This window comes from Taudactylus pleione, unplaced genomic scaffold, assembly GCF_031769625.1.
Source record: "Taudactylus pleione unplaced genomic scaffold, aTauple2 ptg001017l, whole genome shotgun sequence".
NCBI classification, from domain to species: domain Eukaryota; kingdom Metazoa; phylum Chordata; class Amphibia; order Anura; family Myobatrachidae; genus Taudactylus; species Taudactylus pleione.
The window spans coordinates 2,418,180-2,434,840 of record NW_028285418.1 but is presented as its reverse complement, the minus strand read 5'-3'; the positions used below and the strand labels follow the sequence as shown (position 1 = coordinate 2,434,840).

At 46.0% G+C, this 16,661-nt stretch overlaps 1 protein-coding gene across 1 annotated transcript in view; it reads right to left on the bottom strand.

The window, feature by feature from the left end:
* MAP3K13 (mitogen-activated protein kinase kinase kinase 13) overlaps window positions 1–16,661 on the bottom strand; it is an 81,997-nt gene that overhangs the window by 22,196 nt on the left and 43,140 nt on the right. Inside the window, exons 3-6 of the mRNA XM_088461095.1 lie at window positions 10,896–11,079; window positions 5,949–6,140; window positions 4,905–5,063; window positions 4,226–4,384 (exon numbers count right to left, since the gene is read on the bottom strand). Of these exons, the coding sequence (XP_088317221.1) occupies window positions 4,226–4,384; window positions 4,905–5,063; window positions 5,949–6,140; window positions 10,896–11,079 (694 nt within the window). The remainder of the gene's footprint in view (window positions 1–4,225; window positions 4,385–4,904; window positions 5,064–5,948; window positions 6,141–10,895; window positions 11,080–16,661) is intronic.

Sequence of the window (16,661 nt, the reverse complement as noted above, 5' to 3'; positions counted from 1 at the left end):
GATAGCCATACTTAAACAGAGGTGTCTTAATTAGTACCTCAGTAATTCTGATGTAACCATATGTGCTCAAGCATGGATATCCTGAAAACCTGGACTGTTAGTGTGGCTTGAGGGCCAAGGTTGGGAAACACTGTCATAGAATGATCAATACAATAATACATCTGACGTATGTTATGCAAGGAACCATATTATGTGATGTTAAGCTGCTGCTGCCGTAATAACAACTTTAACCAAATGCAACATTTCATATATACAACGTTCAATAGTAAGGAAATCAATATAAGCTCATGCACATAATTACCTGTAATTTACACACCCTGTATGATGTATTTATATATACATTTAGAGAAAGCTACCGCCAATGTAATTTATGTAAACTACAAGTAAACGTGCGCTCGTACATATCAGAAGCAATGATTAGCATTAAGGCGCTGAATATATTAGCCAGGATAAATACAGCATAGAGATGATGTACAGTGATGTAGGTGTCTGAGAGCAGCATAAAGGTCTTATTACATGATGATTATTTCATGAATGATACTAATGTTGTAGAATGAATCGATCAGTGACATTAAATATGGGCTTGGGGGCCTATATGCAGAACTCGCATGCACCGTTTTATCTAGTTTAATGTGATATCTGCCTAGCAAATTCCATTGCGGTCACACAAATAATATAAACCGATCTTCTCCAATACTGATGATCATATATAATAATGTACTTATGACCCAGATAGTTTTTTTTTTCATCATTACATCAGCAGATCGGAGGCTTAGATTATAACCAAAGCCATCAGCACCGCCAGATGTGAGGGTGGGAATTATAATGAAAGGCACTGGACCAGTCAATGTTTATCACAGTAATGTCAGCACAGCCTGTAATCGGCCAGTGTAATACATTGCTCCATTCTCTGTGTCACATGTGTCCGGCACGACGGGGGGAGATGTACCAAGCCTTGGAAAGAGATAAAGTGAAGAAGTTATCCAAAGAAACCAATCAACGTCTAACTGTCAATTCAAAGACTGTGCTGGATACATGACAGTCAGACTTCTCCACTTTATCACTCTCCAAGCCTTGATACAACTCCCCCTAAAATCTTTAGTATCAAATAACTTTTAACGGTAAAGGGAGATGGGTCGTCAGAAAACAAAACTGGATCTGGTACTAATAAATGAATATTATTAGGTCTTATTGAACAAATACATCTACTGAAACCGGATAAAACACTAGGTTTCTGCCAGGGCTGCCGTCTGTCTTTCGGTGGCACTTGTCTCAGCTACGCATTCTCAATCGGCAAATAAGCCTTTGCTGGTCAAAAAAAAAAAAAGTATTTTTAGTCCTTGGCAGCCCTTCCTGTCCGTGGCACCACTTCCTGTCCGTGGCAGCCCTCCGATTCAATGTCCTATTAATTTCTGCGGGTAAAGTGTTGGCTGAAGGGCCTGCCATGTACCAGGACTCTCTTCTCATGATTAGTAATGGGATATTCGGCTTTAGAGAACTTGCCGTGTCGATGGCAATCTTCTGCATAGGGCGGTATTCAATTAGTTTTGCACCCACGCAAAAGTTTTGTCTGCCGGACTTTTCGCCGACGTCACGGGTTTTGGACACGGAAACTTATGGTGCGCGACCCCGCTTTCCTCCGTATTCAATTCCAAAACAGGAAAAACGGCAAGCGGTGAATGTAGAACAGGCGGAAAGTACTTTCAGACTTGGGGAAATCAGCCTTACCCCCCCAAAAAAGAGGCAGTAAACATTGGGGATCAATGTAGAATTGTTACAAAAACCCTAATAAAACTATTTGGGGTACTGAAGTTTTTTAAAATCTTGTTATTAGCGTCCTTGCAAAAGTGGTGAAGAATGGTATTAAGCAGTATTTTTTGGTGAACATAAGTAGTCCCATCAAATTTGGGGTGCTTGAAAATGGGTACTAGCATATTTTAATTTCTCTTAAAAGTGATACAAGCACCTGCAATCCCAAAAACACTTGGCCCCTTCTTAGAGCACCCCCAGAAGCTTATTTCGCTAGTTTTTGAAGTTGTCCCCCCACTTTTGTCATTTTCACCCTCTATTTCAAAGGCGTTTTTTGGGGGGATCCTGGAATTTAAAAAAAAATTGGGGGGGTGATTTGTCCTTTGGGGGGGTGTAGCAAGGGTTTTGAGTGGTTTCCCAACATCTGCACCCCAAAATATAGGATGTTACACTTTTTTCCTCCTGCTATTCTGTGGAGAAATAGTATCGCCTATATCAGTGCCTTGACTTTCCGCATAGGCGAAAACAGACTGGAATTGAATACGGAGTAAAAAATTTAAAAAAAGGCAAAATTATCACTAAAACCCACGCGAAAACGGCTTATTGCTTCTGATTGAATACTGCCCATAGTGTCCAACACCCCGATAGGAAAATATGGCCATTTATGGTCACACCACCAATCTGCCCAGAACATGCAATATCTGCAAAAGACACTGATCTTTGGTGTCTTGGAAAACCAAGACTGTGTGGCCAATTATGGGACTGCTAGCGGGGTGAGCTCTTGGAAAAGTGAGTGGTATATACTCCTGTACAGAGTTTTACAGAACACCCAGACTCTTTTCTCACCGTCACTGAGGGCTTATTTGCTATATAAAGTAGGGATGTGCAGGCTCGGATTAGTTCAAATTTTCCCGCCAAATTCGGATTTTTCCCGCCAAAAATCAGGTCTCAGAAAGAGGCAAATTGTCATCTTTCACGGACAAACATCATCTTTCATGGACTTTTGTCCAGTAATTATGTTTGTCCATGAAAGATGACGTTTTGCCTCTTTCTGAGACCCGATTTTTGGCGGGAAAAATCCGAATTTGGCAGGAAAATCTGAACTAATCCGCGCCTGCACATCCCTACTATAAAGCCAATGTAGCATACAACACATCAGTCGTTGGTTAAATAAACCATAATATTAACTCTATGGGCCCATATTACAATGAGGGAGATGTATCAAGTACTGGAAACAGTGGAGAATTGAACCAGTGGAGAAGTTGTCCATAGCAACCAATCAGATGCTACCTATCATTTAATGGAATGTATGTGATTAAAAAAAAGCTGATTGGTTGCTATGGGCAACTTCTCCACTTCTACCATTCTCCACTGCTGGATCCATCAACCCCACATATCAGAATGAGGAGTGGGCTCTTTAAACCCTGATAGCCCACGTGGTGTCACATGTACACAGGTGCCACAACGGTATGCAGTCGGGATGCCGACAGTCTAAATGCCGACTGTCTGCATCCCGACTGTCTAATCCCAGCAAGGGTCTAATGACAGGCGTCGAAATCCCGACGCCTGTCATTAGACCTACGCCGGGAGCCCGACACCTGGCTTACCGATCGAAGGTAAGCCGGGCGTGGACAGCCGCTGGGTTAGGTTAGGGACTTAGAGTTAGGCACTAGGGTAAGAGTTAGGCACTAGTTAGGGTTAGACTGGGGAAGAGGGGGTTAGGGTTAGGCACCCCTGGGGGGAGGTTAGGTTTCGTCACCCCCCCTGGAGACTTAGGGTTAGGCTGTGGGGAAGGGGGCGTTGGGTTTAGGCACTTAGAGGGGGGTTAGGCACTTGGGGGGGAGGTTATGGTTAGGCACCCCTAAAGGAGGGTTAGGGTTAGGGGGGTTAGGTTAGTAAATAGCAATAAATAATGAAGATCAGCAAGAAACCTGCTTTCATTGTGTCACTTGCACTATACTGCCAAAAGCGAATCACTTATGAATTGTTGGTGTTTAGTACACATTTTGCAACGAAATGCAATCCTTTTAAGTGACGTCTTATGTTTGTACTTTTCAAAATATTAACATTTAAATATAGATGACCTAAAGGTGTTCTCTCAGAGCAACATTCCCAGTTAGATACTCCATTACCCCGTCGCTTACTCATTTTCCCAGGGGATCCTGCTAGTCTCAGCTACGAGTTCTCCATCCCGGCAGTACAGCTCCAGAAAAATGTTTTGTCCACTGTTTTGAAATGCCAGCAGAGATGGGCGTGATCAGAAGGACCAATAAGGAGATGAAAAGCTCTGCTTTCAGATTTCCTATTGGTCCCCACAGACACTCCCCCCACTGTGGGTTCGGCCTGAGGTGTGAGACACTTACCTGAGAATGCAGCTTTAATATCATTGTCATTATCTTATATACAATGTATTTTATCCTCTCATCGATATGAAAACTAATTAGGCTGTCAGGTCATCGATGCAGTAACTTCTTACCATGTCTGCTTCATGAGGATTTTGAAACCGTCCGGGCAGGTAGAGGGGACTGGGAGGTGGAGGCTGTTGCTGCCCACGCCCCAGATAATGGCAGATGAATCCACATCTTTGTAGGGGATTTCCCCTGTCAGTAGCTCCCACAGCAAAACCCCAAAAGACCTGGATAATCGACAATGCCTCGCTATTAGACAAATATATACATCCATTAGTCTGAATGCTGCAACAACATATACATGGAATGCACTGGGAAGGGTTGTAACAAGGAGACATCGGGGTGATACCATAGACGGGCCTATTAAATCCGGTGAAGCAGCGGTGTGTCTGGATGTCCCAACCGGCACACATCGAGGTGCTCAATTACTCTCCGAAAGGGTAAATCTATGTCAAGGTTTCCGGAAAGGTGGGAAAATCAGAAGAAGCCTCCCTTCAATCACTTTGGAACCATCCATGCCATTAACTAAAATTATCCCCCAACATGTAACATGGAGGAACAAAACGGTTCCCACTGCAAGTATCGGGGAGTGCACTCACTGAGGCACGCAGCAGGACCAAAGCGGATAATGCACCGCAGACGTTTTGTACTGCCTAAATGACCACCCACCACTATGTTCCGGTGACTGAGAAGAGAAAAACACAGAGATATAACATTACAACCAGCGACTACATAGTACATACTGACCAGATGTCCACTTTTTCGGAGACAGGCTCGTTCCGGATGACCTCTGGAGCCATCCATGCCACAGTGCCAGCAAACGACATCTTGGTGCTTTTGTCGCTAAGTTCTTTGGAGGTTCCAAAGTCTGAGATCTTCACAGCATCTATGTGGGTGACTAGGACACTGGGGAAACAGTGACAGGGTAACTTGATGCAGTTGCTTAGCACTACTGCCCGTTAAACATCAAGGGCCTTTTTCAGAGTGAGACTGCGTAAAACTAGAGGACTTTGGCCTGAACGTGCATGCAGACGCAGGCAGCGGGCGTGCAGATGCAACCAAAGTACCCTAAGGGGATGGTGTGGGCGTGTAGACATAAATTGCGAATAAAATGGGCAGCGAAAACTCAGGATGTGGTCTGGGCCACCAGTGCTACAACCCCTGGGGTAAGTGCATCACTGATGATGATGACTGCATCCGATTGGTTGGAAATGTTAAAAACACACCCATTTATGCAAATTTCTGCAGCTATTACTGAACACTCGTTTATCACAAATAAAGAATGTTTCACACTCATTTGAGGAGGGGAAGCCTGTGCATACATTTTTACGTGTTATCACGTAACACGGGTACGTGAAAAGGCGAGCGATCTGCAGCTACATGCTTGCGCAGACGACTAACTCTGAATAAGATGCCAAAAAAAGTTTTTGGCGGACGCATTTTGCGATCCTGTTTTCTTGGAACTCCCAATAAGGCCCCTAATGCACAATGCGTGCTCTTCTAAAATTGCCCTGAATTTAACTAGAAATGTAACCACAATATTTGAGCCAAATTCACTAAATAAATGGCAGAACCACCATAGATCCACAACTACACAATGATGCACAATGGACCAGGCCATCTACCCCGGCTAAATTTCCACTTCAATGCTTTACATAACGTCTAAGTGTCAGTGAGGGAGTGTGCGGTGCGCTCTGTTACAGCCAATCACAGAACAACACTGCGATTCTGGCGGCGTCCTTACTTGCCCCCATGACGTAGTATTAGTAGTGACAATAGGAACAGACTCACTTGGGTGATTTGAGGTCTCGGTGGATGATCTTGTGCAGATGGAGGTAGTTCATGCCGCTAGCGATCCCAGTTGACCAGTCCACCAGAAGCCTTGGCGTTACCTTGCGCCCAGCCCGGAGTACCTCATAGAGCTGTCCGTGTGCGCAGTACTCCATGATCAGGCAGTAACACGGGGCCTGCGTGCAGACGCCTCTGTATAGAGGACACAACAGACTGGAGTCAGAGCTGTACAGTACCAATATCCTAATACAGGGACAGGCTTATCTCACCAATTTCTGGTAAATATTATTACACAAATTTAAACTGAATAATGACATATCCTCTTATTCACTCCTGAAAATTCAACATATGAGCAACATAAGAGATGTGTAGGAACAATTTCCTTTATTCCTCATCCGAGGTAATAAGACTCAATCTAAGGCGTCTATTTACTAAGCCTTGGATGGAGATAAAGTGGACGGAGATAAAGTACCAGCCAATCAGCTCCTAACTGCCACGTCATAGGCTGTGTTTGAAAAATGTCAATTAGAAGCTGGTAGGCTGGCTCTTTATCCCCACCTAAGGCTTAGTAGACCCATAAATCACATTACTAGGCTACACACAGTACACTGCCGCACCATATTCACATTTTCCACATTACACAGAGCAAAATATGTTCACGTTTACCGTGTGTGTGTATTTGTATATGTATCTGACAGTACTGGTGGCACTTATAGGTCATATCATTGCAGAAAAAAAAACATGCTGACAGTGTTTTCAGATATGCTCCCAACGTTTCAGAATCTTTATGTTCTTTTTCCAAGGATACCTTGAAAAAAAGAACGTAAAGGTTCGGAAATGTTGGAGCATAAATAAACAAAACATAAAAGTAAATCCTGGTAAATAATAAACAAAACATAAAAGTAAATGATTCCCTCCCTCAGAGTGAAAGGACCTAACGTCCCTCACGCAAAGCAGAAGCCGTTAGCACAGCACTTACATTCAGTAATCACAGTGTCTCTCAACAAGCTTCTGACCTGTTCCACTGGCAGTGAGAGGCTGACTACAGAGAATAACATGTCCCTTATCAGCCTCTCACAGGTGGTCTATTAATTAAGGCTGCTAATCTTCTAAGCTTCTGTCTGTAAGCTAAAAACCTGGGGCATATATAACTTGACAACATTTCCAGTGTCCTTGTCTATATCTCTCTCTCTATATATATATATATACATACACACACTTATATTTTGTGAGAAGCAAATTATATATTTTATATTAGTATATTTATTGTTGTGATAACAACCGTGCTTTTGTTTCACTGTGCAGTTGGGCCTACATAGTCCTACAATAGCTCTGATCATTTGTTATCCGTTGTTATCCTGCCAATGCAGACTGTATACCGGCTTTGTTGATATGTTTCAGTGTAAAGATCACAATGAAAAGCGTCCTCTTCTAATCACTATGAAGGATGATCGTGTAAATATTTTAACTTGCCAGATTTCCTCACCTTAAATGAACTTGAGTGCTTGTTTACGGAGCATGCCAAAATATCGTACAGTGACAGAGAGACAGGGGAGGAGGAGGGAGAGAGAGGGAGGAAGATATAGTGAAGGAGAGAGGAATATAGCGTGAGGAAGAGAGAGAGGGATAGAGACAGAGAAGGAGAGAGAGGGCTAAAGACAATGAGAGGGAATCAGAGAGAGGAATAGAGACAGAAAAGGAGAGTGAGGGATAGAGACAGAGAGAGGGGCCTGTGAGAGAGAGGAATATAGAAGGAGGAAGAGAGAGGGATAGAGACAGTGAGAGGGAGAGAGATAGAGAGGTATATAAAGGGATGAAGAGAGAGGGATAGAGACAGAGAGAAAGAGGTAGGGAGGGAGGAGAAGGAGAGGAATAGACGGAGAGAGAGAAAGATGAAAACAGAGAGGGAGAGAAAGATGGAGACAGAGAGAGAGAGAGAGAGAGAGAGAGAGAGAAAGAGGGGAGGGGAAGAGAAAGATACAGACAGAGAGAAACAGATGAGAGAAGCAAGAGAGAGAGAGAGAGAGAGAGAAGGGGAGAGGGATAGAGAGAGGAGGACAAAGAGACACAGGGAGAGAGAGTGTATAGAGAGAAGAGTAAGAAAGTAAGGGGAAGTGGAGGAGAGAAGGGGAGAGGGAGGGAGGGGATATGGGGAGATAAGTAGAGAGGATGAGGAGACAGAGAGGAGAAGGAGAGAGAGGGAGGGAGAGAGGGGGGATATGGGGAGAGAAGTAGAGAGGATGAGGAGACAGAGGAGAAGGAGAGAGAGGGAGGGAGAGAGGGGGATATGGGGAGATAAGTAGAGAGGATGAGGAGACAGAGGAGAAGGAGAGAGAGAGGGAGGGAGGGGGATATGGGGAGAGAAGTAGAGAGGATGAGGGGACAGAGGAGAAGGAGAGAGAGGGAGGGAGGGGATATGAGGAGAGAAGTAGAGAGGATGAGGAGACAGAGGAGAAGGAGAGAGAGAGGGAGGGGGATATGGGGAGAGAAGTAGAGAGGATGAGGAGACAGAGAGGAGAAGGAGAGAGAGAGAGAGGGAGGGGGATATGGGGAGAGAAGTAGAGAGGATGAGGAGACAGAGGAGAAGGAGAGAGAGGGAGGGAGGGGATATGGGGAGAGAAGTAGAGAGGATGAGGAGACAGAGGAGAAGGAGAGAGAGGGAGGGAGGGGATATGGGGAGAGAAGTAGAGAGGATGAGGAGACAGAGGAGAAGGAGAGAGAGGGAGGGAGGGGATATGGGGAGAGAAGTAGAGAGGATGAGGAGACAGAGAGGAGAAGGAGAGAGAGAGAGAGGGAGGGGGATATGGGGAGAGAAGTAGAGAGGATGAGGAGACAGAGGAGAAGGAGAGAGAGGGAGGGAGGGGATATGGGGAGAGAAGTAGAGAGGATGAGGAGACAGAGGAGAAGGAGAGAGAGGGAGGGAAGGGATATGGGGAGAGAAGTAGAGAGGATGAGGAGACAGAGGAGAAGGAGAGAGAGGGAGGGAGGGGATATGGGGAGAGAAGTAGAGAGGATGAGGAGACAGAGAGGAGAAGGAGAGAGAGAGAGAGGGAGGGGGATATGGGGAGAGAAGTAGAGAGGATGAGGAGACAGAGGAGAAGGAGAGAGAGGGAGGGAGGGGATATGGGGAGAGAAGTAGAGAGGATGAGGAGACAGAGGAGAAGGAGAGAGAGGGAGGGAGGGGATATGGGGAGAGAAGTAGAGAGGATGAGGAGACAGAGAGGAGAAGGGGAATTAAGGAGAGGGGGATGGGGGTGAAAATATGGGTGGGTGGGAGAGAGACAGAAAGGAGAGGGGGCGAGAGAGAGAGATAGAAAAGGAGGAGTGGGGAATGGGGGAGAGAAGCAAAATGGGAGACAAAGGAGAGAGGAGAAGTAGAGAGGGGGGTATAGGGGATTATTTATCAAATAATATTAGCAGCATATTCCCCAAAAACACCAGTTTTTGGAGGACAGCCACAAATATTAAGCATCACCTGTGTGTATGATGTGGGCATATCAGGCGCACACTAGAACACAAGGTCAAGGCTGAAATTAGCATTTGCATATGGGAGGAGAAGAGTATGGAGAAGGAAAGGAACTGCTCATGATCCAAAACATACCACCTCATCAGTGAAGCATGGTGGTGGTAGTGTCATGGCGTGGGCATGTATGGCTGCCAATGGAACTTGTTCTCTTGTATTTATTGATGATGTGACTGCTGACAAAAGCAGCAGAATTAATTCTGAAGTGTTTCGGGCAATATTATATGCTCATATTCAGTCAAATGCTTCAGAACTCATTGGACGGCGCTTCACAGTGCAGATGGACAATGACCCGAAGCATACTTCAAAAGCAACCAAAGAGTTTTTTAAGGATAAAAAGTGGAATGTTATGCAATGGCCAAGTCAATCCCATGACCTGAATCCGATTGAGCATGCATTTCACTTGATGAAGACAAAGCTGAAGGGAAAATGCCCCAAGAACAAGCAGGAACTGAAGACATTTGCAGTAGAGGCCTGGCAGAGCATCACCAGGGATGAAACCCAGCGTCTGGTGATGTCTATGCGTTCCAGACTTCAGGCTGTAATTGCCTGCAAAGGATTTGCAACAAAGTATTAAAAAGTGAAAGTTAGATTTAGGATTGTTTAGTTTGTCCCATTACTTTAGGCCCCTTAAAAAGTGTGAGGCACATATAGAAACCGTTGTAATTCCTACACCGTTCACCTGATTTGGATGTAATTACCCTCAAATTAAATATGAAACTCTGCACTTAAAGCACATCTTGTTTGTTTTATGTCAAAGCCATTGTGGTGGTAAATAGAGGCCAAAATATGAAAATTCTGTCAATGTCCCAACATTTATGCACTTGACTGTATCTGACGATTGGTAAGTGTACTGTATACACATTTACCAATCATATGCCTGATGTGTATTGCTTGACATTACATCTGGACAGGCATTTAAATTGGTCTGCCTAGTCAAGCTGTCACTCATTGGCGGGTCCCTGCAGCGTGTTAACGGGCGATCGGGGTGTCGTCTGTACACACCAACAGATAACCGATATATCTTTCAGATATATCAGCCATCTGCTGTGCTTCAAGGCTGATCTGATATTTCTGTGAACAATGCCGTACACAGACATACTGGGTGTACACCCCCGCCAATGAACTATAGATATACCAGCCATTCAATGGAATGATCAATATTTCCATCAATGTGTGCCCATTGTAAAATGAAAGCAATTGTGCTCTGCAAGTGCTGTATAAGAATCAGCTATGGTACGTGGTTCAGAACTAAACTCAACGTAAAAGTGATGCCATTAATCGGTGAAAATCTCCTTTATTCTCTCTCATCTCCAGTGTGACAGATAGAACATCAGTTCCAGAAGAATGATGTAGTATCGATGATTCACTGATAGGATGTAACAGGAATCAGAGTGACAATGAGCAGCAATCAGGGTACATACTTGAAAGCAATGATGTTGGGATGCTTTAACTTCCGCAAGTGCTTAATATCTGTTTCCTTTTGTTCTCGCACTTTCTTGATGGCGACTTCCTCTCCCCGGAACTTCCCCAGGAACACCGCTCCCTGCGCCCCGCTCCCCAGCCACTGCAGCTCCGAAATCTCCTCAAAGGGCACCTCCCAAGTGTCTAACGGGCAAAGAAAGAGCAGAGGTAAATCCATTTTCCTTTCTTACCCTCGCATAACGTTTTCTGAGATTAAAAAAATAAAAATCATGATTTTAGGTCACAGATTAGAAGAGCAGACAGAAGCTTCTTTATAAAACAAAACGTACCTTTTACATACACTCAATTTTCCTTAATGGACATTTTAAAGTAGAGTTATTACCTATTACATCTAATGCATTAGATCCACAGAGACATTCAATAACATGTAAAAAGAGTTACGTACGTCACTTGGTGTAATGTGGAAACGCTATAAATAGATTGTATGTATTATAGTACTGCGCCTTCACTGTATCCTGAGATAAACCTCTTTGTTATTCTGATGTCACCACCTTAGACATTTATATTAGGGCTATGTCCCAATGGGAATTTAATAAAGCTTTAAACATTACCTAAAACATAACAACATTGAGTTAAGACGGGATGTAGTTAGAATGTCGACACATGAAATTAGGGTTAGGGCTAGGCTAAAATTAGGGTTAGGCTGCAATTACGGTTAGGGATAGGCTGCAATTAGGGTTAGGCTACAATCAGGGTTAGACTACAATTAGGGTTAGCCTGCAATTATGGTTAGGGCTAGCTAACAATTAGGGTTAGGGCTAGGCTACAATTAGGGCTAGGCTACAATTAGGGTTAGGCTACAATTAGGGCTAGGCTACAATTAGGGCTAGGCTACAATTAGGGTTAGGGCTAGGCTAAATTTAGGGTTAGGCTACAATTAGGGTTAGGGCTGGGCTACAATTAGGGTTAGGCTGCAATTAGGGTTAGGGCTAGGCTGCAATTAGGGTTAGGGCTAGGCTGCAATTAGGGTTAGGCTGCAATTAGGGTTAGGGCTAGGCTACAATTACGGTTAGGCTGCAATTAGGGTTAGGCTACAATTAGGGTTAGGGCTGGGCTACAATTACGGTTAGGCTGCAATTAGGGTTAGGGCTAGGCTACAATTAGGGTTAGGGCAAGCCTACAATTAGGGTTAGGCTGCAATTAGGGTTAGGGCTAGGCTGCAATTAAAGTTAGGGCTAGGCTGCAATTAGGGTTAGGGCTAGGCTGCAATTAGGGTTAGGCTGCAATTAGCGTTAGGGCTAGGCTGCAATTAGGGTTAGGGCTAGGCTGCAATGAGGGTTAAGGTGAGGCTGCAATTGGGATGAGGCCGCAATTATAGTTATGGTAAGGTTAGGTTTAATAGGGTTAGGCTGCAATTAGGGCTAGACTAAAATAGCAGTGTTAATATTCTAACTGTTGACATTCGCAATGTCAACATGCCAGTATCAACATTGCAAATGTCGACATTTCTTAACCTGTCGGTATCACGAATATTGACATTCAGACCATGTCGACATTATATTGTCGGCATAATGAATGTCGACATTTAATACCACTTCCTGTGGGGCATAGTTTTGATGTATCAGAGCTATTGATTATATTGGCAATGCGGGAGATACCATGGATAACCCCTGCTTACCTTGTAGCACCGAAGCAGACCACAGTCCCCATACATTAGTATGGGATGTAAATTCAGCAAACTGCAATAACTAAAAGTTGTTGGAGTTCGACTGTGCAAGCTAACAGCGTTATCCCGCTGAGCCCCACACCTTCCTATTGGAGGGAGATCTGGTTTGCAAAGAAGGATCCATTCAGATCCCTTTGCCTCCCCTCGACCTCGCCATGTGCATGTGTAAACTCATGTTGCGGAGGAACTCTGGGTCCGATTCCCAGGTACACGCAACTCGAAGACAACACCAATCTTCATGTAGCTGAGAAATTATTTATAGCTGACTATGCGCAAACATTCCTGAAAACCCACCTACAACGCACGCGTTACACAGATTGTACGCACAAAGAAGCTATTGCGATTGGGACAGATGGTACCAGAAATGGGCCGGCATAGTGATGTGCGTTCCTGGGGGATGACTGGGAGGTGGCCTGAAGAGAACGCAAATAAAAATCCCTCTCGTGGGCGTCAGGGAAAGGGACTGCCATTGGACTGGTGCATGCGAAGTGTTGACGATGCACGTGATGGTGGCGTGTCATGAATCACCGGCGGTGTTATGGCGTGCAGAGACACTGAAAATGGGCATCTCAGGGTTTGCTCATTCAGACGCTGGCTATTCCAACAGGGGCTGATATTAGTATTTGCATATTATCGCAGCCGCGACTCCAGCAACAGATGCAAGAGCGGAGGCAGCACCTCTGAATCCGGCTGTCTTTCGGGTGGAACCCGGCAGTGTAAAACGTTAGCCGGTATTAATTAGTGTCGAGTGGGGTTCTTACATTCTGTGGACCAATTGGATTTAATGATGAGTAAGCACCTTACGAATTTGACAGGGCCTGTCTTGTGGTGTTTGCACCTGTGGGCGACATGGAGATAGGCTGCGGCCTACGCAGCAGACCAGGGCCACCCCTGTGGAGGCCTAGTCTCTGATTGGTTCCCTCAGTGCCCAGGAAGAAGGGGTGCAGGCTGGAATAAGGGTTTAGGAGGCAGATCAAGTGGCACTGGGAGAGGATGACACAAAAAGATCTACGTTCAAATTAATAGATTACTTAATAGTTGTCTACAAGCCCATTGACAGGTTATAAACTGTAGATGAATCTTTTCAGAAGTTATTTAGATTGATTGGTGAGTGTCTGGATAGTGTTGACATTATCCACATTCATGGCATTATTACATTTAGCAGAAACATGGTGGAATCCCACTACAGATACATCAGCCATAACATTAAAACCACTGACAGGTAAAGTGACCATTGCGGTGCGCCCAGGGGTCTGTGTTCCCCGCACACCCCGCACCCATCATAGATATGCCAATGACTCTCCCTTATTTTCATTTACTAGCAGACAATAAGGCACCTAACAAGGGGTGGCATATATTAGGCACCAAGTGACCACCCAGGGCCTGATCCTGCAGAGGGCGCAGACTGGTATCCTCACAGAGATTGCTGATTATCGGGAATCTGCACATGCGCAGGACCCATTCTGCGCATATGCCGAACAGATCCTGCGGGAGCGCACGCAGGTCCCCCTATGCCCCTGCCTGATTCACATTCCGGGGGCAGGGATGGCCCCTGTTTTCTGAGGGGGTACGAGGCCAGGGTCTGCGTCCATGGACGTAGACTTCCTGGTATCGCAAGCCGGTCAGCATACATAAGCAGGTCGCGCTGGTGATCCCGGGCTGCGATCGCAGATACTGGCAGGAAGCCTCTATCACTTCAGACGCCCCCTGCAGGACGGAACCGCAGCTTTGCACCTCCGGCCACTGCTGGATCAGGCCCTGAGTTCTTGAAGTTGATGTGTTGGACGCAGGAAAAATGGGCAAGGGTAAGAGAGGTACTGGCTGGAGAGGCGCTGGGCTGGAGAGGTGCCACTGCTGCCTACTCCATTTACCATGACGTCATGTCGTCTCTACCATATTGCAGAGTGCGAGGGACAGTCGGACGGAGGAGCGGTGCTTCAGGTAAGTATAGTGTTGTGTGTGACTGTGTCTGTGTGTTATTATGTGTAAGGGGCACTACTACTGTGGGCACTGCATAAAGGGCACTACTACTGTGGGCACTGCATAAAGAGCACTACTACTGTGGGCACTGCATAAAGAGCACTACTACTGTGGGTACTTCATAAAGGGAACTACTACTGTGGGCACTGCATAAAGGGCACCAGTACTGTGGGCACTGCATAAGGGGCACTACTACTGTGGGCACTGCATAAGGGGCACTACTACTGTGGGCACTGCATAAAGAGCACTACTACTGTGGGCACTTCATAAAGGGAACTACTACTGTGGGCACTGCATAAGGGGCACTACTACTGTTGGCACTGCATAAAGGGCACCAGTACTGTGGGCACTGCATAAGGGGCACTACTACTGTGGGCACTGCATAAGGGGCACCACTACTGTGGGCACTGTATAAGGGGCACTACTACTGTTGGCACTGTATAAGGGGCTCTAATACTGTTGGCACTGCATAAGGGGCTCTACTATTGTTGGCATTGCATAAGGGGCTCTACTACTGTTGGCATTGCATAAGGGGCTCTACTACTGTTGGCATTGCATAAGGGGCTCTAATACTGTTGGCACTGCATAAGGGGCACTACTACTGTTGGCATTGCATAAGGGGCTCTATTACAGTGGAAATTGCATGTAAGGGGCACTATTACTGTGTGCATTATGTGTAAGGGGCTCTACTGCTATGGACATTGTATAAGGGGCACTACTACTGTGGGCATTATGTGTATAAGGGACAGTACTGTGGGCAGTGTGCATAAGGGGCACTACTGTGTGTCGTACTGTGAATAAGGGGCACTATGGATCGCAGTTGCTAATACGCACGCAATCGGCTGATTGTTGCGTTCTGTGCATGCATCGCAGTACGCGAACTAGCCACTGTGATCGGGACTGCGCAGACCCATCACATAGTGATTGACAGGAAGTCCTGTTTGAGGACGGTGACGGGGGTTGGGGAAACGCAGGCGTGCCAGTGCGTTTCAACGCCGTTGCATGGGCATGCATAAATTAGCCACTGTGATGCCGTACGCAGCCTGAGGCCTCATAGCGTGCAATGAAGTTAGAAATTTCTGAGTAAGGTCAGCGCTTGGCAAGTGTGCGTGAGGCTGCGATGGTACTCCATTGGTTTTGCCATCTGGCTAAACATTACGGATGTGTGGTAAGTAAAGTGGGCGTCCCTGTGTAGTGCTGCGACGGCATAGCGACCGCAATGGATTAGCATAGTATCGCAGTTGAACTGCGTGCGTAATCGCTTTTGCATTCGCAGTTGCGATCCGTAATGAATCAGGCCCATAGTGCGGTGTAATGGGAATAAGATTGTGCTACTGTGTGGCGTAATTTGAATTGGGGGCACTGTTGCGTGACCACGTCCCTTTATTATGAGACCACGCCCCTTTTGCGGCCCTCACCTACGGCGCGCACTGTCCCTTTATAGAATACTGGGATGGAGAGCAGGGATGTGCGCCGAACATCCTGGCACCGACCCTGAGGGTAAAGATCTGAGCGACTTTGACAGGGGCCTGTGATGGCTAGATTACTGGATCAGCTATTTATCTATCTATCTGGAACCAGTAGGGACCTTTCCGGGGACAAATATTTCCAAAGATTAAAGAACAACCTCCTATAACAACCACCTGTAGTCCTATAACCGCCATATTCCCGGCAACTGCTCTACTGCGCATACGCAAATCCTGGGAATATGGGCGCCGCGCTATTTCTGCTGCACGAGCTGACGAGGGACCCGGGGAGGTAAGTATATTTTAGAAGGGGTACAGATTGTGTGTTGTGGGCCCCCCTGGACCCAGGGGTCTGTGTGCACCGCGCACCCTGCCCTGTACCCATGATAGAGACGCCAATGACTCTCCCTTATTTTCATTGCTTCAGACTCAGAGTGATATCTCTGGACATAGAAGCTCCACATTTACTGGCAGACAATAGGGTCTATAATCCATGCCCTGCTGCTGCAGACAATGGGCAGTGAGAGGGGAGGGGGTTCAGCCATCTGCTCTGCAAGATCAAGACGGAGAAACTTCCCTGCATCTCTCTCTCT